Consider the following 26,393-nt stretch of genomic DNA (forward strand, 5'->3'; position numbering starts at 1 on the left):
ACGATATGTTTACGATTCTAGAAGACCCTCTTCGTGCACGTTTTATGCATTTTCTACTATGACTATCGAGAATTGTCTTTTATCATATAGATTATATTATATTATATGTAACAATATTTATCGTTTCATGGATTTATCTATTAATTGGATGCCTCTATAAAAGAAATCATTTATTTTGTACCATACGTTATAAGAAAGAAAGCACTCATTTGCCAAATTAATTAACTCTACAACAAACAAACAATAGAAAAAATGTAATATTCGTATATTCCTATAAATTATCATTTAACGACCGTAATAATTGTAGTTTTTTTTCTTTCAACGATGCTTAACGTGTGTAACAATTATTAAAAGGAAGCTTTTAATTAATATATAAAAAGTAGAAACATCTATCAAATAACTTTTCCACTTAAATTTTGAAACAATTCTAAAAATGACCAGTGAATGGGCTTCGTACATCGTATACGATTTATTTCGTAAGATACATAACTACGGAAATGTTTCAAATTGCAGAAATAATAAATAACACGCTTAGACAATGGAAATGTTTATTTTTATTTATAATGAAATAAAATATACAGTGTTGCTTTTTATTCTAAGCTTCCCTTTGTAATCGACAATTTAATCAAAACAACAATGTAGCTTACCCGCGTTTATTAACGAATTTCAACGATTACGCGAGCTCGTTTGCGGTTTTTAATGAATATTTAAAATCAACAAAACTAAATACATACTATACGTACGTGGATGAATAATATTATATTGCTTTTCGATTAGCATTTAAAACGCTTTTTATTTATTAGACTAATCCAACCACTGTAAACAAATTTACATTATTATTACGGCGCTATGGGGAGAGCTTATTGTTAGATTTTAATCCTATTTCATAAAATCATATGAATGCGAGCTCAAAGCTCTTTTGTTTTAAAGTCTCAAAGAAATTACAAAAGGAATATGCAAGATATAAACGCAAATATAGAAAAAGGGTTGTAGGAAAATGGGTAAAATAAAAGAAATAAAATAGAATTAAATATTACACAATGACAAAAGTATTTGCATAAATGAAACGAGAGAGAAAAAAGAAAAAAAGAAAAAACAAACAAAACCAACTGTGCATTAATTCGAGATGAAATTTGAAAAAGAAATAAAAGAAAAAAAGCTCACACCTCACTTCTGTCGTGAAAAGTGAAGAGTTTTGACTTTGGAAAAGATCGAATAGGAAAAGTTTGATTCGTCGTTAGTCGAAACACATTTGATCTGAGGGGGAAAAGTTAAAATAGGAAAAGGGACAGGAGATTGACAGAATAGTAGAAAAAGATAGGAAATAAAAAAAAAAACTGGAAAAAGCATCAAAGAGGAATATGAATAAGAATAAAAGATTCGCCGTTACTATTTCATTTATCGGTGTCAAAAAGTTGAGCTTATAAGGATGGATAGATCTACGTCATCGGATTACAAGTAGAGTTGGGGTTCTGTGTGTTTATGGTGAAGCAACACGTGAGAGAGGAGTTGGTTTTCTAGCAAGAATACAACCCCTGTTATTCGTCGAGAAAGCTTGCGTACATATCAATATATATATATAGGTGTATCCAGAACCGCGCGGTCTGAGTTCGCGCGGCCCGCGGTTCCAGAAGAAAGCTCGGCATTACGACGGAAAGCTCCGAAGGGGATTGGTCGATCGGCTGCTGGTTGATCATGGAGGGGGATACCAGGTCGCGAACGAGCATCACAGTATTACTCCGACCGTCGCGACGGTCACAACTCTTCTCGAAAGCTTAGTAAAAGCTCCGACAAAAAAACCTCTAACGTTTCTCCCTATATATATATATATATTTATTCTACGATTTTAATTACATTATAAATTGTTATATTTTTCATTTTTCGTATATCATTTAAAAGTTTTGTCTTTCGCGAAATGCTCGAACCGTTTGTGATCGAATTCACGAAAAACGAGAATACTTTTCTACGTGATATTATATTTATATTTTAATTTGTTTTTGTTATTGTTGTTGTTTTTTCTTCTTCTTCTTCTTCTTCTTCTTCTTATTTCTTTTTACTTTTTTTTTGTTATCCTAGTACATACATACATATATATGTATATTTTCGTTTAACGAAATAGTTATTGCGAGATAGTGAAGAAATTTCGTTGAAAAGTTCTTAGATTTTAAAGAGAAACGGGAACGCGAGGAAATTCATTTCGCGGCTAATAAGAAAGTTTCCGTGATACTCGATTAAATCGTTTTAACCGATCTAGATAGATCTCGATAAAGTTTCAGAGAACGGAAAGAAAAGTGAAAGGACAACTACTCTACGTCACTGTTGATTCAAGATCGGTACGTATTCACGTACATGTACGTTACCCACATTTTATATGTATCTGTTTCATTTTTTATTTATTTTTCTTTTTATTTTATTTCTATCGGAATACGAAGATCACATTAATGTTTTAACTTTTATTAACTAAAAATTGTAATATATACTCTAAACAAAAAATTTATCGAATTATACTTTTCTTTCCTCTATTGTATGCTTATTATTATTATCATTCTAAAAAAGTTTCCTTAGAATTTTCGTATCTTGTCAAAAAAAAAAAAAACATCGGAGTAGGGTCGAATATGCGAAAGATCGATTGGAAATAAAAAAAAAATTTAATAAATCGAGATGGTCAATGCTCATTTAATATAGAATGATATTTGATTAAAAATTACAAAGTTTTATCATTAACGATCTTTTTAAGAAAATGAAAATGCTATGAAATAAAAAGTGTAGGAGAGAGAGATGCAGAAACATGAAAACGAGAACTTTCGTCATTCAGTAAATGGTAAAATCTACGCGCAGGGCTTATAGTATATACTAACTATTTATGTATACCTACATACTTGTGTATTTATATGTATACTATTTCCTTCCATTTACTGGCCAGGTAGAAACTTATCGGGACATTTTTCTTTCGGCAAATTCATTACGTAGGAAACGAGAAGAAAAGAAAAGAAAAGAAAAGAAAAGGAAGAAAAAAAAGTAAGTAAAACATTGCAAAGGTCCGATTTTGCAATTGCAGTGAAGGTTGCATTTACGCCAAGGACTTCTTTTTATCGGGAAAGAAAAACAAAAAGTAAACAAAATATAATATTATATTAAGAATAAATAATTTTTTTCATTTACGTATTCATATTAAATTATTATTATTATTATTATTATTTATCTTCTTTTTTAATGTATTTTTTATAATCTACTTTTAATATATTAAATGTCATAATTTTTCTAATATTATTTTTACTTGTATGAAACGCATACTCAAGTACATAATATTTTGCAAACTATTCATTCGAATTTTTCTCTACTCTAATTGCAAATATAAAAATCGATCGTGGATATAATGAAACGCATAGATACAACGTATATAACAATAATTATTATTAAATCAATCGGAAATAATATTAAGACGAAAGATTGTAGCCAATTTTGTGTGTGCAAATGTATATAAAACTATTATCAAATATTTCAATTCAATTTGTTAAACATTAACTAAGATTCCTAAAGAAATTTTAACTTCAAGACTTATCCTCGGGCACTTTTAAAATGATTTCCAAGACCGGAGAGTAAGTTAGAGAATCTAGAAAATATTGACTTACTTTTAAATAATTTGAAAGAAAATTTCATATAATCAGCGTTAATACCAATGTACCTATTTACTTTAAACATAACGTAATTATTTTTATCTCTCTACTTTTGTTCTATAGTTTATGAAAATGAAGGAAAATGATATAAGTCAACATTGTTATGAGTATTTAACATTTACGCGAGTTCTGTAAATGGTTTTCTAAATTATACATACGTGACTTGTTAATAAACGCATACACAACACATAATGAACGTTTTCAAAATAATATAATATAATATAATTATCGCGTTTGTTGTGTTCATTTTAAAACTCGATAAATAAGAAACGGGACAGAAATGAAAATTCGATTAAAATGAATTTAAGCACGAATCTTCTTCATCCTAATTTTTCTCGATGCAATAATAATAATAACGATGACGATGACGACGATATCGATGTAATTTTGAATAATCGAGATAACTCGCTTAATTTGTATCTTTTCAAATATACACACGTATATACACGTATTATTTCCTTCGCATGGATATAAAAAAAAAGAAAAAGAAAAATTGAAGGAATAAAAAAACAAATTGTCAAAAGGTAGAATTTGCACTACTTAGCTTTTGAGTTTTCCCAAGAAATGCCTTAAGAGAACTTGGAATTTCCAGAATTTAATTAAAAGCGATGGGAAAAATATTTATGCATCGTTGCACATATATAGTCGGTGTACACGTAAAAATCAATAGGGATATGTGTGTGTGTGTGTGTGTCTCTCTCTCTCTCTCTCTCTCTCTCTCTCTCTCTCTCTCTCTTTCTCTCTTTCTCTCTTTCTCTCTCTCTGTCAGAATACATGCATTTTACCTATATTCAATCGTATGACAGAGACAGACAAACAATTTAAAAAGAAGAATGATCGATAAATTCTCAAAGTATTCTCGATAATTGATTCATTTGAAAAAAAAATTTTTCGCACGTTCGCTCCTACAAAATTCTATTCTTCGAATTTCATTCCTTTCACCAAGCTAAGGAGAACTAACTGTTCGTCATTGATCCGCAATGTTGTGTTAAAACCCTTTGTTAAATTATATACTCTATCACACTATCGAGATTATTTCTTAATTGGGTAAAGGATTTTACAAAAAAATCTTGGCCAGTTAGTTGTCTCTTTTTTTTTTTTATTCCTAAAGAAAAAGTCGGTGATTGCTATTTTTAAAGTGTCGACCGACCGCTTTATATAATACCGTTAAAGGTGAGATGCGTAAACAACTTGATATAATGATACATGATGAAAAAAGAAAGAAAAAAGAAAAGGAAAAAGAAAGCATAATAAAAAAAGAAGGAATGACGAAAGAAGAAAATAAAAGGAACATTCAAGAGGGATGTTTATCATTTTTCCACGACTATAGAAACTGCACTGCAATCTTCAATGATTTTTCTTTTATCTTTCATTTATTCTAAGTCGAAGTATTTTCCATTATCGCGAAATTAGAAAAATGATCTAACTTGTAATAGAAATAAAATCACGCACACAATTTATATTGGATTTAAATCTAATAGATAAAATTTATCTTTGCAAAAAAGTCACGTTACAAGTGAAATATAATGAAAAATTTGTCGATAACAATCTTATGAATAGATAAATACATTTTTACGAATAAGTGGGATATTCGAACCCATAGAATTAAGAGTCCCAACCCTATAAAGTAACGATATATAAAACGTCAAATATAAAGTATTGACATTTCGATGACCTTGGGTTAGTCCTTTTATACGGAGAATAATAAAAAAGATCGATTGATTTAAAACAACAAAATTGGGTAGCACTAAAGAATAAAGTGCAATCGTATAGATGCATTCACATAACAAATAAAAAAACAAGAAACATTATGCCGCATGATATTTTTCTATTTTTTTGTTTTATTTTTTTATTTAAGAACATTTAAAGAACATTAGTCTGTTCCTGTTCCAATACACTCACGTTGTACATATCGTTACGAATATTTTAGAAAAATGAAATTTGGATAAAGAAATTTTTGTACATCTCTCTCTTTTCAAGGGAACGGGTGCGTAGGAATGAGAGCTTAATACGAATAGATTTCTATTACATATATATAGATTTGTATTACCAATAGTTCACAAATCAAGTTTAAATCTGTGCACAAGGTATATAACGTTTAGATATTCCGTTTCGATTTATCGTTGCAATTTTACATCGGACGCGAACATTCAATTCACACGAACGTTATTTACTTGAACAATTTAATACCAACGTGAAAATATACAGCATTATAATAGAGATGGATGATGGATCCTTTTATAAACATTCTCCTCCTTTTTTATTCCAATTATTTTGCGTGTTTTTCTTTCCTTCGTAATTAAAGTAAAAGGTATAGTTGAAAACAAAACAAAAAATACTTTTATAACATACCACTGCAAGCTATAAGATTATTTCAGCGATACATACTTAATAGTTTTTTTACGCGAAAAATGATGATTTTGTCATTGAGTTTCTTTTTTATTTCCCAATAATATTCACATTGTTAAATTGACATTTTTTCATATATGTATATGAATGTATACGTATATGAGAGAGAGAGATAGAAACCATTATTAGTTGGTGAAATTATGATCGGTGAAATTCGTGTGAAAAATATTGTTAACAATTTATTGTTTATTCTTAAAAAATAATAAGACACGATGCGATTGCCGCGACCTATTCGTAGTAGTGCAGTACGGTATTGATCATACAATAGCCGATGTCGTACACGTTCAGTGAAACAACTTTAAGACGATCAAACATGGTCATCTTTCTACTTAAATTTCGATTCAAACATAATTTCAAAATACTTTATCAAATTTTCTTTTTACAATTTCTACTATTATATCTTATTGTTAATCAAAATCTTATCTTGAAGCTTTTAATTGTTATAACAAATATTAAAATATTCTAATGAAATTTGTTGAATAACAAATGTTACAATATATTGTTTATATCTCTTTTACTTTCTGTTTGTTTTGTCGGAAAATAAAATGGACGATGGGTCAAACGTATTTGAAAAAAAAAAAGAAAACAATTTCAGATTGGGGATTATCTTATTTTGTAAGATCATAAATTCGTGCACAGGATGTACCAGAGTTATATGACCCAAGGGAAGTAAGAAACGATGTTAAACAATTTTTCGTTAAGTACATTCTCAAGTAAGGAAGTAAATGTTTTGTGACACTGATAAATGCATCCTTTGAACAAGAACAAAAATTCCATCGATTACGTCGTCCATGTCATCCAATCGTTTGTCTCTCTTTTCTTTTCTTTTCTTTTTTTTTTTTTTCTTTCGTACGTGCGTATATACAACGTGGTGAACAAAATTATAAACATGAATTTATTTCCTTCTGACGTCTGACTAACAATAAGCATTATTTCTCTCTCTTTCTCTTTCTCTTTTTTTACCCCGTTTTTCTCTCACTTCGGTAGCATCGTTTATCGTTAAAAAAAAAAAAAAAAAGAAAAAGAAAAAAAGAAGGAAAAAAAGTAAAAATTATACGAGTCCAAATGATTGTGTAAAATATATAAGCAGATTACAATTGTTCAAAGAGAAAAGAACAAAATTCTAAAAGTACAAAATTCATTACTTTGAACAAATTCTTTTTTCTTTCCAACCAACAAAAAAACGTATCTTATTTTTTTTTTAGAATGTTAAATCGAATGAAGAAAATGAATCGAATGTGTTTCATTTTCCACACAATTTAACCGACTACGAAGAACCGTATCACACAAAGAGACATTCTCGAACTACTTTATCAAACAATGGAGTTTAAAACGTCACGAGGAACATTGAAACATTGAGAGAAAGAAATAAAGAATGATAGAAGGAAGGAAGGTTCATTTTCTTCGTAAGAATTTTCGTTTTTTACGAATTCTCCGTGATATTTCATTAACGAATAAACGTTGTTAATTGTGTTTCGTAATATTTTAAACAAAAGTAACTTTTAAACCACCAAATTTCCATTGTGTCACGAATAAATTTATAAGAGATATTCAAGGTGTATTAATTAACGAATAAGGAAAAGAAAAATACATTAAATTAAATCCCGTGTTAACGAAACAATCGTGACTCGGATTAAATATTGGTAATAATATGAAAAATTTCTTATTTTATTTTATTTTTTTTTTTCCCCTTTTTCTTAACGATTTCTCTCATAGCCGATAATTATTAAGAAAAATGATGATACGACGAACGAAAATTATTTTCCCTGCGATTATTTTCCAACGTTGCTTGAAAATTATCCTCTAGGTATTATAATCTTTCTTTTTTTTTTACTTCTTCTTTTTTATCTTTTTTCATTTTTTTTTTTCTCGACACGATTGATCTAGAAAAAGCTTCCCTACGAATACGTAATGTGCTACGAACGTGTTCCCGCGATGTCGTGGAATAAAAAATATACGAAAAAGAAAAAGAAAAAGAAAAAAAGAGAAAAAAGAAGAAAGTATAAGACGAAAAAGATGATTTTTATTTGAAATCTCGATAAACCTGCGAAACCACGAGAAAATATCGACGATCGATAATATGACTTGAATAAAAATCACTTCGACAAAAACGAAAATAAATAAATATCAAGGATAATAATAGCACATAATTTAAATTCATTGCTGCTATAAGAGAGATAGTTCAAACGTATTTATCTTTTCTATTATCTATTATTACCAAATCTAATAATATTACCAATATATATATATTTATTATAATTATTTATAATTACCAATCTTTGATGTTATAATAAAAACGTATAGTCGACGTTAAAAAGAGAGAGAGAGAGAGAGAGAGTAGAAAAATATTTCGCACAACTAATCGATTTTTTAAAACAATTTCCATTTCTAAGTGGATTTAAAAAAATAAAAAGAAAAAGAAAAAAGCATTGCTAACGAGAAATATTAGCCAATATAATAACGGGAATGATTTTCTCTATATGATACTGTAACGTCACGAACTAAACAAGATCGTTCATAATAGCCATAAAATAAGGAGAATAAGAAGAAGAAGAAGAAGAAGAAGAGGATGAAAGAAAACGAGATAAAATTGTTTTTACACTAAAGCGCATCTGATCTTCTTCATACAACGAGGGAGGATAATGTTTATCTCATCTATTTAACGAGAAGTTTCGAAATTCGACGAAAGGGTTTTCCACGAAAACGAAACTTCGGCCAAGGTCGTCGAAACGAAGGAAGATGGAAGATGGAAGAAGAATCGTCCTCGACATCGTCCAATATTTGAACTTAATCTCCCTAGCTTTCCTGTCTTCCAACTTTAAAGCCAAACTAAGGATTATCGGTTTTTGAGTTAATAAGAAATGAGTTCTGCCCGATATGACCGGATGTGAGATAATCGTTATAAACTGACTTATTATCTTTTTCAAATAAAATTTCTTTTATCGTCTAAAAAAGGTATTATTATAATTATTAAAGAGATATCGTTGAAAACAAAAACAACAACAAGAAAGAAAAAAAAAACAAAGAGAAAGCTCAATCAACTTTTTTTTACGTCGATGGTTTTTTTTTTAACGGACGTGAAAAGGTAAATTTATAAAATTTCATAAATTTCCTTTACTGAATTCGGTTTTTCTTTCCGATTTGGTTATCGATCCGACATCCGTAAGATCGACGATAATGATTTTTCACCAACGCCTGAAACTTCTGATCTGAACGTAAAAATAAAATATATTTATATATTCAAAGTAGAACTTTTATTCCACCTTTGTTTTTTTTTGTTTCCCTTCCCCTTTTTTTCGGCAATCCTGCGCTAATTTAAATCATCCCTCGTTCCTTCCTTCCTTCCTTCCTTCCTTCCTTCCTTCCTTCCTTCCTTCCTTCCTTCCTTCCTTCCTTCTTTTTCTCTTTGTTCTTTAAAAAGCAAGTAACGAACTAACTTTCGATCATTTTTTACACCAAGAACGAACGCAAAAGTTGCGCGTTAAAAAATTACAAAAGAAAAAGAAGAACTTGAAAAAGAACTTTCTTGAAAATTCGGTTCTTCTTCTTTTTTATTGATCGAATATATTTAAAAAAATATCAATCAGATCGATATGAAAAATTGATCGGTAAACACGAAAGTGGTGACATTTCGATTGTAAAAACTAACTTCCCGGTTAGTTAAAATGTAAGATATAACGACAGATATGTAATTAACTTTCGGTTTCCACTCGGTTGACTCTATCGTTCTACTAAAATCAATCTGAATGATGAAACCGTTTGTTCCCAGGAAACTGCAACCTACCAATCTCTCTATTCTATTCGTGGGCTATTTCCCTAACCACTCCCCCAACCCCACCACGATTCTCCTCTTTTCAATTTCTATCTTTATACTTTTACTTTTTCATTATATCTCGCTTTAATCAAATAGCAAATGTAATCATTGATTTTAATTCGCGATACATGGGTAAAAGGAGGGAAGGGGGGGGGGCATGTTCGAATAACACTTATTTTTTTTTTAAACAATCTATTCGCGTTAATTTTCTTTCCCTTGAAATAATCCACTACGATATTACAAACCCTCTCTCTTTCTCTGTATATAATTAAAACTTTCTTTTGAACAACAAAAAATAAAAAAGAAAAGTAAGAAAAGCGTTCGACGAATATACTTTCTTTTAAAGTGGGTGATTTTTACTGAAACCCCTGGTCCCTCTCTCCCCCCCCCCCCGAAAAAAAGAGAAAAAAAGAAAAAATAAAAAAAGAAAAAGAAAAGAAAATTTAGCCGTACGGCGAACTTTACTTTTACGCTGGTCGAATAAATTTCCGTTAAAGTGTAGGTAAAAACACACGTTACGGCGTCTTATTTACTTCACCTTGGAAACGGAGGATTCCTAAGGACGCCTTCTGCAAAATTTATTAACTCCTAAGGGACGTGTCAGATGATAGAAGGAAGAGAGCCGAGAAATCGAGGGAGAACAGAAAAGGGCGTAAAAACAGAAAATCTTTAGATATAAGGTATATATAAGTATATATAGCTAGACAGCAATTTTCTCATCGGAGAAATACCAAAAAAAAAGAAAAAAGAAAAAAAAAAAGAGAAATACACGAACATTTACTTTTCATCGCATCGTCATCTCTCTCGTTGATTTCTTCTGCATCGCTTCGTCTCAAGCATGATCTTTTATTTCCTAAGAGCGATTCAAAGTAACGACTCGAACAATCGGATTTGAAAATGAAACTAACGGTCTATAGGAAAAAGGATCGTATTTATGTTCTAATTCAATTCTGTTCCGAACGAGAAATGTAAAATTCTTCGGAAAGAAATAAATAGGGAGTACACAACAATAACAAAAATCTAATACGAATTGTTCGATAAGCCATTTAACGTTTTTATCGAACGACGACAAGTTTTTTAATCGACGAGGCACGAATTCCAACTTTTTCTATCTCTTCTTCTTTTTCTTCTTTTCTTTTTTTTTTCTTTTTTTTCCATTCAACGCAACGTCGAACAAATTTGTATAGCTGTACACAAAGCACGTGTATAACATATACACACATATCCCTCTGCATACGTGAAAATATAATACAATGATGCAAAAAATACTTAGGTTTCTTTTGTTAGACATTTATACGTTGGGACAATGTCAGGAAAGATTTTATTTAGTTCTCGTTCGTTCATTGGTTCATTCGTTCATTCTAATTTACGTAATTTAACGTTGATTTTAATTTCATCCGTTTCTAGTTCCTTTTTAAAGTAGACGCGTTGCATGAAATCATTCTTTTTTCATAGATAATAGTAGCTTTTCTCTTTCTTTCACAGACACATTTAATATGATACATACACATATTGCTCTTAATATGGTTATATGAACGTCATCAGATGCAGATAACCAGAAGCGTGCTCGAAAATGCGTAAATGAATTACGTATTACTTACATGTAACGGTGGTTCTCATGAGGTTGATTAATTTTCATTAATAACGAGAAATGGTTCATCTCGGTAATTGCATTATGTAAATATGTCAAACCAAGTCTTCAAATCGTCAACTGACAAGAGGATAAATGGTATAAATTTATATTATCATTTGGCAAATTAAAAGGATTAATATTATAGGCTAATACTATGCGTAGATATTTCGTCATTAAATTTCCATATCGCGGAAACATTAATCGCTTTTTACTTTAACCGAATCTTCTATAATTCCTATAACTTACTAATTAATTGTTTTCCTATTTCATTTCAAAGTTTAACTAAGTTTAATATATGCAATATACGATATATTACTTTATATACTTTCAACTATTATACAAACTGAACGAATGTTGTTATAAATAATGCATTCAAATTAAACCCATTAAAAATACACATTAAAGATAATATATCAATATATTTATTTCTAAATTGTCTTCATTCTAAATACATTGTAACAATAGTTTTTAAGGAAACATCTAGTAACCATAATGGTGTACGATTTTAAGGAACACACTCATCGTATATGTAAATCAATTGATTATTTTCTCGCATAGATGCCACGCATATATTCTTTTTTATTATTTTATACTTGTTCATTCTTTTTTATTTGTTACCATTGATTTCTCCTTGTTTCAACCTTCAATAGATATTATCGTACAATTTCGATGAATCTTAATTGATGACCATGTACTCTCATGTACACCTGTATATGAAAGATCGAATTTATTTATTATACCATTAATACATATATACTCTTGCGTATTCATGATTTGTAGATACATTTGAGTATCATGTCGAAAATGGGTTAACAAGGGTAAATATTTGTTATCATACGTCTGATCATTATACCACGTAAATTTAAATAGCAAAGGTATTATGCGAATTATAATGTTAACTATTTCGTATTAAATTAATTATTTTCATGATATTTCTAAGAAAGACGAAAAGAAAATATAAAAATTCCCGGTTGAAAATATAATATTTTGTTTAATCACGAATAATGTATAATGCAACTACGTTCGATGTACAAAATCAGATTCAATGCAAAAAAAAAAGGTTTTGATCGATCTAGAATATTAAAAAAAAAAAAACCCTTTAGGCATTCTATAGAATTGACTGTAACATATATACCTAAATAACTTTTTCCCTTATTGTTTATGATCATTTTATTTCTTTTTATAGAACGACACTATGAAAAAGATAAAATAGTAATTTGATTTTCTTATACGCGTTTTTTTTATTTAAAAAAAAAAAAAAAAAAAAAATCAATGCGGTATCCGTACCAACGGAAAGCATCACGGCGCGAAATGTCGTACGATTCCGATGGGCGAATCGATTTCAAACCATGACGCAGTTATTTCACATTTTAAGATTCGACGTACTCGATATCCCATTCTTCCACCGATTTCACCTTTATTTCTATGTGGGTCCCTTCAGGCTTTTTTCCTTTTTCTTTTTTTCTTTCCTCCTCGATGATCTTACAATCAAACGAATGAAGAAAATTTAACCGTTTCCCCCCCTCTTTTAGTACTCCCCCTTGTAAGGAGGCCATTTTCTTTCTAGAACCTTCTGATAATCGATTTTTTCGGAAACATCCCGTTTTCCAATTTTTTCCTAAATATATATATATATATCCTGATCCTTCGTATCATTCGACAAATAGATAAGAACAATTTTGATCATGTTTCAAGCCCTACACTATTATATAAACTTTTCGTAACAAGTTACTTTAGATTTTTAATCGATTTTTATATTAACGTACATTATGAGAAAGGTATATTACATTTCATACTACAATAACAGTGCGTGTGTGTGTGTTTGTATATGCGAGAGTATCATTAGCGAAGACATTTATTCGAAAACAAAAAAGAAGTCTACGAAAACTTCATTATGTTAGAATACTACAGATAATTAAATTCCCATGAATATACATCCTAAATATCTCGTTCGATGTTGCATATATGAAACATTATAGTACGTAAATCGATAAAATTATAAACAAAAATTCAATACAATCTAAAATGAGTTTAACTTAATCTCAATAATAGATTTGTTTATTTTACGATAGAAATGAAGCATTATAAAAATACTAGGAATACTTTTATAAAAATTCTATGAGTTGTTTATATTTTTTTTTTCTCGTTGAAAAAAGGAGAGAGAGAGAGAGAGAGAGAGAGAGGGAGAGAGAGAGAGGGAGAGAGAGAATTATAAATAAAATAAAAAAAAAATTGTATAATATGTCGAGGAACAACTTCGAGAAGCTGAAACAAACGGCTTTGAAAACCATTCGATCTATTTCATTTTAATGAAATATCATTCAGTATCATTCAATGGAACGAATAAAAAAAAAAAATCGTTCACGTTGCATGAAAGGAGAAGAACGAAATAAAAAAGAAGAAAGATGAAAATATAAAGTAAATCAGTCAAGAAAATTCATGATAATAGATGAAGAAGATCTTATCTTTTCTAGAATAATCCTACTATTGACGAATATACGTAGATGAAAACGAATTTTAAATCGAATCTGTATTACCGACTGAAACGTCTATAAACGATCCCATTTTAAACAGCCTATGTTCGAAGAATCTTATCAGGAGGTGGCTGTTAACGAAACGACGTCGATGATTGGTTCGAACTATTATACTTGAAAAGTACTTCCTAATAATGGACTTCCCAACGAACTGTAGTGGCTATCATCAATTAGGGAACCTTCGAGATACCTAATCTTTCCCCCACTCTTCTTTCAACTTTCTATGCTTCTTGATCCTAAAATACCGAAGGTGTCGATGAAAGCCTAGTCAATCCGTTTGACAATTGGCTTTAATTTCGTATAAGAATTTCCGTTTCGAATTTATACGCTAATTACATTTCCGTATTTTAAAATGCATTTCAAAACGGAAATTCACGAGGAACGGGGTAAACACATAAACATTCATGAGAAAATAATAATGAAAATTTGAAAACAAAGAAAAATATGAAAGTGTTTATCAACTGGTTGTGACCTTCCTATTATTTTATTTTTTTTATTTTTTATTTGTTTTTTTTATATGAAACTTAATCCCTTGTCCATATTTTATTTCAATTTTGTTTCTTCTTTTTCAGTATTTTTTTGTTTTTATTTCTTTTTTCTTTTTTTCAATTCTCTCATCCTCTTACAGTAACACAACAAGCGTGTTTCAAAGCCTTCTATTAAGCGTGCTAATTGGGATAGGTAGATATACGAGTGAGATTGAAAAATATATATATATTTTTTTTCATCACGATTGAAGATTTTTTTTTATTGGAAATATTAGAAAGAAAGGCACAAATTCGACTCGATGAGACCAATTCATTGTTAATATTCCGATTTATCCATGGGGTTTGATATTTTATTTTATTCGAAAAGAGAAAAAGAAAGATAAAAGAAAAATAAAAAGAAAAAAAAAGAAATACATTCGCCGCAACACCTACGTAAATGAATACATTTTACCTATAGCATAAATATATATTTATAACTCGCGGTATTGTAAATGTTAAATTAAAATCGTTTACCGATTTTAAAATAGAAAATCTAATCTCATTTAAATGCGTTTACATCGACGTTAATCGGTAGTGCTACGTGTCGAATTTAATTTTATAACATTAACGTATTAAAAACGAGAGAATAATCGTACCTACTGGCTTAGGAAAAATAAAGCAAGGGGGTGGACGAAGGGGGACGGGGGAGGGTGGAATTATATTTACTTCATTATTTTTACGTTAATCATTAATTACAATTCCGCCAATTGGAATTGAATTTTTTATCCTACCAAAGCTTTTCTTCGTTTCTCTCTCTCTCTCTCTCTCTTTTTATTTTTGATCTCCTTTTTATATTTATTTTCCAGAGAAGCTTCGTTATAATTGACCTAGAGAGGTAGGGAGTCGCGAAGAAAATTGTCGTAAATCGAGAAAAAGCAGACTGAACCGTTCAGAAAATAAAATAAAAAAAAAGGTATGACTTTAAAGCTTCGAGAAGCTTTTCCAACGAGATTTTAGGATAATCGGGTATAAGGATTATTATTATTATTATTATTATTATTTTCTTTTTTTAATATGTATATACGGTACATTAATTTAAATTGGACTAAATTGATTCGGAAAATTCAGATATCGATAGGGATTATATATTGGGTATATCTGTTATTAATTGAAAGAGAGAAGAAAAAGAAAAAAAAATATAGTCTTTAGAAAAGGATATGTAATAAACGTAATTCTATCGTTTTCCTTTTCTCTTATCGATAATCTTATTTATCGTTTGAGCGAATTTTGATTCTATCGATGACGAGTTATCCGTCTCGTTTAAAACGTTCCTGAGCTATTACAGATATTTTATCCCTTTCAATTTTCATCTATGATTTAAGAAAAGGGCTCGTGCACGAGGCTATGAATAAACTTGACCTATTTATAAATAACTCACGTTTCCTAATAATACAGGATGCTCAAAATATATCCCTCCCAAACAAAAAAATAAAAGAAAACTAACATAAAGTCGAATACGATTACGAAGCAATAAATAATTCAGATCAAAGAACATTATTTCTCACAGTTTTGTTGTTATAACAAAATGATAATATTATCGATAATATTATAAATGGTCGTAAATTCTCTCAGAAATTTTCTTTGTACTTTCCAAATAAAAATTAAACGACTGTTGATCGTTGAAAATTATTTGAACATTGATCGAAAAGAGAACGCGAATTTAGGATATTAAATTACGATCAACGACATAATTACGAAATATTACTATTACAGAATATTGCATTTATTTACACAGTTGTTTCTTTTTTTATTATTTTTTCTTTTTTTCCAATAAACGATCCAATCAAATAATTAATTTTCAATTATAAAAATGAATCAATAAATTATTAATATTTGTATAACTTGTTTCAAATTGCACGCGAACGTTCGATTAATTTTTTTTTTATTACAGTTATGAAAATTTTCATTCGAACGTTCGTTCGAAACTCGATTTCGAGATTATTTAATTTAACCGTAACAATGTTATCCTAATCAAATCGATCCCGTCCCCTGCCCACATTTTGAAACAAACTCCGATGCTATTCAATTTTTATTTAATCCCATTTTTATTTCAAACATTTTACACGAATACTCGAGTAGTTTTATTTGATTTGATATAATAAAATTAAACAATGCATCAATTATGACAGTTTCGCTTACTTAATTCAAAAGTAAGATATGTTCTGCGAAAGGAGTACTTGATACCACTGTTATCTTACCACCATAAAACTATCTCGTACTAACAACTACTTTGAAACTAGTAGAAAAAGTATTTACATATCTATATATAAAGAGTATCGCAAATAAAATTCTCCCGAGAATATATCGTACGTTTTATATTTATTTGTCGTTTTCATGGTACATAGCAGAGTACTAACCAACATATATATACAGTTAGTTCTCCACTTACGACGGAGTTCGGTTCCGCAACTTCGGACGTAAGTCGAAATGATCGCAAGTCGAATTTCATACAAAGATAAATATTATATATATATATATAAATATAAATATATAAATATATAATATAATATATATATTATTGACGTATCCTGAGAAGAAGTACACCTCTAAAATATTTAAATAAAAATTTTTATTGTAATATTACCTCTCTTTGAGATGTCAGTCTGTCGGTCTGTCTGTATTCAGAATTTCTTTTCTCATTTCTCTTTTCATTTCTTTTTTCATTATTATCAAAAAAATTCAGATATTTATACTTTTTAAAACTTAAATTAAAATTGGTTACTTAATAACTAAATATCAGTCAATAATCAATTAACATTACATGGAAGAATATAACACTGCATCTAAGGTTGAATCAAGATTAGCTTATATAGGAGGTACTCCTGTCATTTACATTTTTTTTTCAATTTTTTATTAAATTGAGAAAATGTTGTATCTCTTATTTCTAATGGTTTATTTACCCCATCTCCTCGTTTTTTTTTCTTATCCGTCAAATATTGGATTTCTTATCGACGAGAGAAATCACAATATTTTTGATCTATTTCACCGACGAGTAGTGCTACATTCCATGAATTTCAAATTACTTTGTCTGCGAACAAAAAAAAAAAAAGAAAAGAAAAAGATAAACGAAAAGAAAAAGAGAGAGAAGGAAAGAAATAAAGAAATAAAGAAGAAAAGAACGATCTAGAAAACAAACGGATATCCGATGAATTAAAAAATACGCTTCTCTGCTTTCGTAGTATCAATTTACAATTGGATATGAAATCAATATTATCCCGTAGATATTGATTCTTATTCGTTGAAAGATTTATATACTACGTTTTCCTTGCATCCCACATATGCGATTGTTATTTCATCGCAATTCGTCTATCTCAAATATCTTCCTTAACTCGTCCTTAACGATGTACATCTCGAAAATACTCTCTCAAGAGACACTCGTTTCTCTAACCAAGGACGGGATGATACTATCTCATGAGAATCCACTTGGAAATACTAAATGAAACGATTATACTTGGCACGTTTACATGAGTGAATATGTATCATCGAGCATTCATCGAATAAAATCTTCTCTCTCTCTCTCTCTCTTCTTTTCGAAAAGAATCTCCGAACAAAAAAGAAAAAAAAACCCCACAGAGATGCAAAAAAAAGACACACGAGAAAGAGATAAAAGAAACTAAATTACCCGACGATTATAAATAATTCGTTCCCATCCACAAAAATATGAATTTATTTCGAATTCGAGATGATTTATATATCATACCTTACCCGAACGACCTTGACAAATTTCTAAGATTACGCGTGCGTGACATCGTTTCCTTTGACACAATATTATTATTTTTATAAAAAGTATTCAATTGCAATGAGATATAATCGCGAAATGACGTCGGATCTGACGTTACGAGTTTATCTGACATAAAAAATGATGTATGCATGAGTTACAGATTCTCTCTCTCTCTCTTTCTCTCTTTCTCTCTTTCTCTCCCTCATTCTTTTTCTATCGTTCGAAGTAGCGTCATCAAGTGAAAATTACGCGATTAGATTCACATTAGCTCGATGCAAGCAACCCCCAAGTCTCTGAAGCTTGCGGTCTGGGTCACTTATTCTGCCATGCTCTCTTGAAACCCGATCGATAAATACACTATCTAAAGACGCATTTGCGAACTTCTCTCTCTCTCTCTCCCTCTCTCTCTTTCTCACCCTCTCTCTCTCTCTCTCTCTCTCTCTCTGACTCTCTCACTCTCTCTCTCGTTCATTTTCTCTCACTCACTCTCCTTACATCGGCTCTTATAGTTCGTAGGATGTCGTTCGATTCTATCGACGACGGAAATCCATCAGAGAATGAGCACGTAAGAATCTCTCCATTGTTACGAAGATTCAATGCAATTCAAAATTCGATCGATCGAACTTATTTAAGATATATATATATATCAAATTATCGTAATACTTATCGCGCATAATAAAGAGTGAACGAAAAAATAAGAATGAACGTATATAAAATAATATTGGACTAATAATAATAATAAACTCGTAATATAGATAAACCCATGGAAGAAGCGAAATATTTTCTTATTACGAAGTGAAGTATCTTCTTATTTTATTTCTTTTTTTCTTTTTTTTTTGTATTATTAATATTAGAGTTAAACCAGAAGTTCGTGGCGTTTATTAAATTAATATTTTTCACTTGCGTGTAAAGTAATTTTTTATTGACTTCAAAAAGTATTGCACAATCTATCTGAAACAGTGCAATAAAAGGCACGAACTTTTGGTTCATCCAAATAATAATATCACGTTTATAAATTCGAGAATATTTCGCATTTTGGGTAGTGTGCATTATTATTCTGAATTATTCGAATTCGAACAATCGGGGTTACTACGTTTGAAATTCTCGAGAATTCATGCGAATTCCATTATAAATTCGTACAGTCCAATTCATTTTAGATCTATTTCCTTTAGTTACGAAAGATACTGGGATTTCTCTTCTCATCAGTTTCAATTCACTATGCTGTAATCAAAAGAACACAATCAACAGGAGACTTACGGTGTTTCTCGGAACGCGAACTTAAAGAAAGACAATGGAACCAATGAAATTGATAACAATCTTTTGAGTCCTTTTTAATTTAATTAGGAGACAAGATTTCGTATATATCGGATCATCTTATCTATTTAAAACCTTTTCAAAATGGTCACGTTATTAACATGGTACCAAATTTAAACGCGAAGAAAATAGCCATTACCAAATCAGATCACGAACACAATTATAATTAATTATTCGAACATTTAGGTTAAGATCTTAGAGGTTTAAGATCTTTGGTATTAGTGAGTAGGTTAGAAATATAAAAATTTAAAAAAAAAAAAATATATATATATATATACTGTAATGATATATCGAATTTGTACGATGAATAAAAACACGAACATTAACTGCACGATGAAAAAATCATAATCTGGAAATGCTCGAATTAAAAGTTATCGATCAAAACCATAGAAAAGGGGGTTTAAGATTGTATACGTGGGAAAACGTAAGCGTTGATGTAAACGTTTACACCAGATGTTCAAAATGGGATTCCACCCGCCCCCCCCCCCTCCTCCTCTTCTACCCTGGGGATTAATATAGGTATTATAACGTCGCAAAATGTTCTGTAGAATTCACTATAACATCCCTGGAGAAGCGTTCTGATGAAATCACAGGTAAATAGAATTCTGACCAATAAGTCCTTTCCATTAAACTACAAGTGTCTCCTGATAACATTTCTCATACTATTCCCATAAGAAATAATGTATTTTTTCCTTGTTAAATTTCGATTAATGCATTTCCGTATTACGATTTGTCAACAAGAATTGCTACTATCATCCTTGAAACTTTGATACGCAATCACGAAAAAACATTCTTATTAAAATAAACGATTAAAGTAAGCACGGAGAAAAAAACAAAAATTAAAACTATATTATAACAATTAAATTAAAAAAGTATTAACGAACGAACGAGATAAAGAGTGAGAGAGAGAGAGGGGGAGAAGGAGAGAAAAAAAAGATAAACAATTCACGAAACTTCTCACTTGGGTGAGCTTACGCGAGTTTAAAAGTTGGTTCATCAACTTAACCACAAAGTATTTATAGGAGAAGACTGATGAGCTCGTGGTTTTCTCTTCCTCCAACGATTCAGCTTTAAAATTCCTGAAGCTATTATACGTATCGAGCGGGACCCATTATTATTCGGCCAGTATAAGTCTCTAAACCGAAATTAAAAAGCGGACATTATTCCGATCGAACATTTTATATTCCATTCTTAAACTCGAACGGATCAACGCGATAATTCTTCGTAAAAGAATTTTTGTTTACGTTTCAACTTTCAAATTTATTCGAGCAGCTTCTTGAATGTCACCCCGCCCTCCCCCCTTCCCCCTGCCCCATCCAGTTGTTTGTTACATATCTCGCATAATCAAACGCATAATCAAATACGAGATTGACCGTTTTTAAATCAGCTCACAACATTTGCGAGGAAATTCATAAATCATTTCCAATTAATCGACGAAACAAACTTGTTTTGTTGAGTGTTCAAATATAACGGATCAAGAGATAACGAAGTTTAGATGTATAGTGTTTTGAATATTACAAAAATGTGTGTCTGCTTAAATAAAAAAAAGACGCTGAACTTTAGAGATTAAGTTGCTGAAAAAGTTCCAATAAACGGACGAAACGTCCAATTAATCAAAACGAAGTTCTAGTTCTTTTGAATGTCCAAATTCCCTAGGATACCTATTTATTAATAATTTTATTTTTGGAGACGAGAGAAACAACTAATTGATATAATTAATTCTTGATATTAATCTAAATAAAAATATACTCGGAAAGTTAGAATAAATTTACTGTCCTTCTGTCTGTCTGTCTGTCTGTCTGTCTGTCTGTCTGTCCGTCCGTCCGTCCCTCCGTCTGTCTGTCTGTCAGTTTCCCCACGAGTATGCGAGTTGTATAATAAAATTATCGTATATTCAATTTCCTAACGAGAGATAGAACGATTTATGAAGAAGACTACCATGAAGACTATCTTCTCAAGTCTTATGCTACAAACGATCATGAATATCGACCTTGTATTTATCATCCTAAACCTCAATCCGAAGGATTTACGAGGCGATATATCTCAACTTGAAGAATTGCACAAAAGTCAATTCGTTTCGTTTAACTATTCCGAATATATATATATCTTGTTCCAAGATAAATGATCTCTCCAACACCCATTTATGCAAATATTTGTTTTTATTCCTTTTTCGAACAAAATAATATTAACAATTTTGCATTAGGAATGTTTCTCTCTCTCCCTCTTATTTTTTGTTCGTTGTTTGTTTGTTTGTTTGTTTGTTAGGAAAAATGTTTCAACTATACAATGTTGAACTGCTAAATTAAAAAAGTTGATTTATTGCCAAACCAACGTGTCATTTCGTTGTTGCCTTAGAATTTTTACGATACCCAACGTAGTAAACGTAAAAAAATAAAAAGGCCAATGAGAATACGAAAAATGTGCAGTTTTCCTTTGAACGGTACCACTTATAAATCCTTTGTTAAAAATTCTATTACGTTTCGGTCTCGTTCTTTCCTTTTTTTTTTTTTTATTCTTTTTTTTTTTTTACCTCTCGTACTTTGCACGAGAAGAGCTCTGTCTGTCGTCTCTCTTTTTTTTCTGTTTTTTAACTCTTTCTTCTTCTCTTTTTATTTTTTTATCTTTTTTAATTCTAGTCAAAGTTAATTACGCAAGTTAATGAACCGAAAGAAAATGAATTGAAATGAATTTTGCAAAAAAAAAAGAAAAAATTATTTGAACTATTTCTTTTTCTCGTAAAAAATCGTTTTTAAAATCGCAAACATTTACGAAACGATGTTCATATATTATATTATTATTGTTATAAAAAAAAAGATTCGCGATAAAAGATCCAATGTTTGAAGAAATATTTCACGCAGTTCAGCCCCTTCGCAGGATAAATGGATGATATAAAAAATAAAAAAAAAAAAAAATCCACGTATGCGTTTAATAAGTGTCAAAGAATCGAAGGAGGACGGTTTACTGCTTCTCACATTTTTATTTTAAGATTAAAGGGAAAACCCTCGCCCTTATACATACATCGATGACTGCTCGATATGAATATGATAATAGCTGGCTTTATTTAAACGGCAAACTATATCAATGAAAGCGAGCAAAAGAAAAAAGAAAATGATATAGCTTTAATTATAAAGATTTTGTTGAACGCATTATATTATATTATATTATATTGTCAATATTATTCGATTAAAAAACAAAAAAAAAATCGCGAAAAAAGAATAAATCGATTCCACCGAAAATAGCCAAACTTCAAATAGCCAACTTAAGAACGTACAGAATTACGACCTTGATTTAAACGTCTGGTCAGAAAATTGAAATGATTGATATCCGGATACGACAGGAAAAGAGAACATTGTTCATTTGCTTGCTCGATCTAACACGATCCGATTTAAGCTATGTATTTCTGTCTCCGATAACTATGTTCCATAACGTTCCTAATATCGAAACGTTATCTTCCAATTAATCAGCAATCAGAGGAAATGTTTTATCGAACAGTTAAACGAAATGATATTTGTTTCACGTCACTCTCAATCTTACAAAATATTCAATTATTTCGTGTAATATATTATTAATAATAATTATTATATTTCATTATTATTATTATTATCATTATTTTTATTATATATATCGTTGTTATTGTTATTATAATTATTGGACTTTTTTAGCTTTTTTGCTTGACATTTACGGTCCGTGGCCAAGTTAATATCACGATATGAGTATCATATGGTTTATACGTGTATGGATATTCTATATGTCTATCTTCTGTTATTAGTTTATTATTATCATTATTATATTTTATTAGTATCAGAGGTTTATCACTTAGTTCATAGCTTGAGGGACTTATTAGCAAACTTTATAATATTAAACGGAAGTTTGACCGTTACCTTCCCTCCCTTCCACCCTTCCTCCCACTCCTTTCAAGGGTTACATCCTTTTCCATTAATAGAATTATAACATTAGAATCTAATTATCATTCTGTAATTGGTTTTAATAGATTTTTCTTTACCAGTCTAGGTTGCATTCATTTTTATCGAATTAATATACCCTTTTTCCTTCAGTAAAGTAATAAGATAATAATAGAAAAAAAAATACATACTTGGTTTATTCTAAAAAAATAATTCTAAGATGTACGTAACATTAAAACAAATAGAACTGTCTAGTTTGTGTTTATCGGAATACGATATTGAATTGTATTCACTTTCAATAAACCTGTCTAGTGTTTTTGAACGTGAAAACACTAGCTGATCTGCACATAAATATTCAATGAATTCTTCGTATAAACTTTAGGTAAATCAAAACTTTCGTTTCTACTATCTGTCGATTATTATAAAACGAAACGTTTTCATATGTCTTTATATTTTTACTAACCATAAGAGAAAAAATAAAGTATAGAAATCATTAATATATATTATATTTAATCAGACGTATAATATAGAACATTTTAATAATTTTATCAAATATTAGAAAAAAAAAAGCATTTAAAATTTAACCTTTTCTTTTTCGTATTGTCAAAGACGCATATATAACAATGCATGTAAATAACGTATTAAAGATTACAAATTTTGCACGCATGTATTATTAAAAGCATTCACCAAACAGTATTATCCAAATATTAATTTAAATATTTGCCTAATTACAAAAAAATACCATTATTTCAATCTCTCGAGTGAAAAGGGTTAATTTCATAATTAAATAAATAAAGTCATGAAAACGTCGAAACTTCTTACTATGTGAATTATATAAATCATCGGTTAGAGATATAGAGGAAAAATGGAATAAAAATTGAAAATTGAAAATAAGCAATCAATCGTGACAATGCTAGGTGAATTGTAATAGCGATGACGGGAGGGATGAAAAAAAACGAAAATACTGGGAGCATAGGAAAACGATTGAAAGGACGTTTATTAAACGCTTCGTTGAATATACGGGTGTGGTGAAATATACTCATTGTATTTTACGTAACGTTCAAAAACAAAAAAACAAAAAAGAATATTGCACAGTGCAAAACAATATTACGACGGGAAGGAACGAAAACGAAATGTTTTCACATAACAAAAAATATCCCAAACTTTTTGTTAAAATATTCGTAATCTTAACTATGGTGAATCGTGTTGTGAAAGTAATAAATAAATGATTCGATATATAAAGAGTTTTACGAATGGAAATATTTTATTTCCTTTTTCCTTTTTTCTTTCTTTTTTTTTTTTTCTTTTACATCAATACATTTCGGAGTTCGCTAATACATTTGATTAATTATTATGCGCTAATCATAAAAGTAAAAAAGACGAGATCGATTATTATTTTTTTTTCAATAAAAATCTCTCGAATTTGATATAAAGCACGCGCAATGATATTTATTAATAATAACGATAATTATAAAATATTTTTCTATTAATTATAATAATTCATTGTTCACGAATAATACATTTTACGTATTATCACATTATTGCAATGATCGCTTGAAAAATATTTAACATCAAAAAATTAAACATAGCCCGTCATATGTATCAATTAATAAATCAAAATCGATAGAAATAAGACGATTAATGGAGGTAGATTTAATTTAATGTCTGCAGACGCATAATCCATTGTTACAAGTACCACCTCTGCGGCCTTTGAATAAACATTTAGCAGCGCAAGCTGCATGATTTGGGGTAACCCATTGAGAACCAAACGAGAATAAATCGCAAGTAAACCTACGAGTCCTAATAGGAACTTCTTCATTGTTATTGATGTTGACTTTGTCATCTTCTACTGGAACTAAAAAAGCAAAAAACAAAGCAAAAATTAAATAAGAAAGCTCTTAAATAAACACGAATAAATGTGCTAACGTGTAATCAATGTTATCATATTGCATACGAAAAAGAATTCATTGATCTTAAAACGCGGGAGGGGGAAGAAATACCTAAATCAATAATAACATTTCAATACGATTCCATGTAATGTTGAAAATATTCTGTCGAGTGCATACAATAATTTAACATGCAATATTGTTGTTATGTGTTTTTATTTTTTTTAATATTTTCTTTTAAATGCTATATATCCTCAATTACGATTTCAATACTTTTAGAATATAATTCTATAAAATTTTATTATATGTGTTTTTTTTTTTTTTTTTCATAGAATTTAATTAAAATACAATAGAAGAAACATGCGCGTGATATATAACTCTGATAAAATTAATTTGATCACGTTTTATCAGGATTTTGCGTAAAGGTTATTGTAATAGAAAACAAAATGAACGTTAGGGTAAATGAAATAATATAAAAAGAAAAAGAAAAATAATTGAGAAAAACTTACTTAAATCGTAAACAGGTCCATCGTAATCCGGTATAGCGGATGCCGAAACGTAAGCAATAAGAACGAAAGATAAGATGATTACGAAAGTCTTCATGATTGTCTTTCGAATTATCGATGTTCGATGTTTCGATTTTACACAAAAGCAATACGAAATAGTTTACTATCAAGTACGTCGAAAAACTGTTGTGTTATCGTAGACAATTCTAGGATTCTCCTTTTATAGGTCTCTTCATGTAATCTCAAACCACATGGAACATCCTATTTTTATTTATCCTTTTTCCTTATTAATTTTTCTATCTAACAAAGGTTTCCTTTCTTTTTTTTTTTTTTTTTATAACATTTTTACGCGAAATTTCCTCATGGTTTTTCAAAACGATTTGATAGTGGTTAATGCTATCTATATTTTAACGAGCCAATCTGTTCGAAAAAAAAATAGAATAACGAAAATTTAATCGAGCGAAACGAAC

General features: G+C 29.6%; 2 protein-coding genes across 2 annotated transcripts in view; one reads left to right on the plus strand and one right to left on the minus strand.

Moving 5' to 3' along the window:
* The first annotated feature begins 1,729 nt into the window (after positions 1-1,729).
* The window catches only part of LOC106784391, a 30,044-nt gene continuing 5,380 nt past the window's right edge, over positions 1,730-26,393 (plus strand). Inside the window, exon 1 of the mRNA XM_014743865.1 lies at positions 1,730-2,333. The gene's annotated coding sequence lies outside the window, so the exon portion shown is untranslated. The remainder of the gene's footprint in view (positions 2,334-26,393) is intronic.
* On the minus strand, positions 24,937-26,179 carry LOC106784392 (defensin-2-like). The gene is made up of 2 exons (XM_014743866.1): positions 25,927-26,179; positions 24,937-25,386 (listed from the first exon to the last, which is right to left on the minus strand). Exons 1-2 carry the CDS (start codon positions 26,018-26,020, stop codon positions 25,190-25,192), a joined length of 291 nt encoding a protein of 96 aa, XP_014599352.1. The 5' UTR covers positions 26,021-26,179; the 3' UTR covers positions 24,937-25,189.

Source organism: Polistes canadensis, unplaced genomic scaffold, assembly GCF_001313835.1.
Source record: "Polistes canadensis isolate GaletaPanama2010 unplaced genomic scaffold, ASM131383v1 scaffold_34, whole genome shotgun sequence".
In the NCBI taxonomy this organism is placed as follows: Eukaryota; Metazoa; Arthropoda; class Insecta; order Hymenoptera; family Vespidae; genus Polistes; species Polistes canadensis.

What these genes read in the sequence shown, in the direction of transcription:
- LOC106784392 (XM_014743866.1), bottom strand. Translation starts at nt 26,020, where the DNA reads ATGAAGACTTTCGTAATCATCTTATCTTTCGTTCTTATTGCTTACGTT. An exon ending in TGGACCTGTTTACGATTTAA is followed by an intron (nt 25,387 to 25,926) that starts GTAAGTTTTTCT and finishes TTGCTTTTTTAG; the next exon opens with TTCCAGTAGAAGATGACAAA.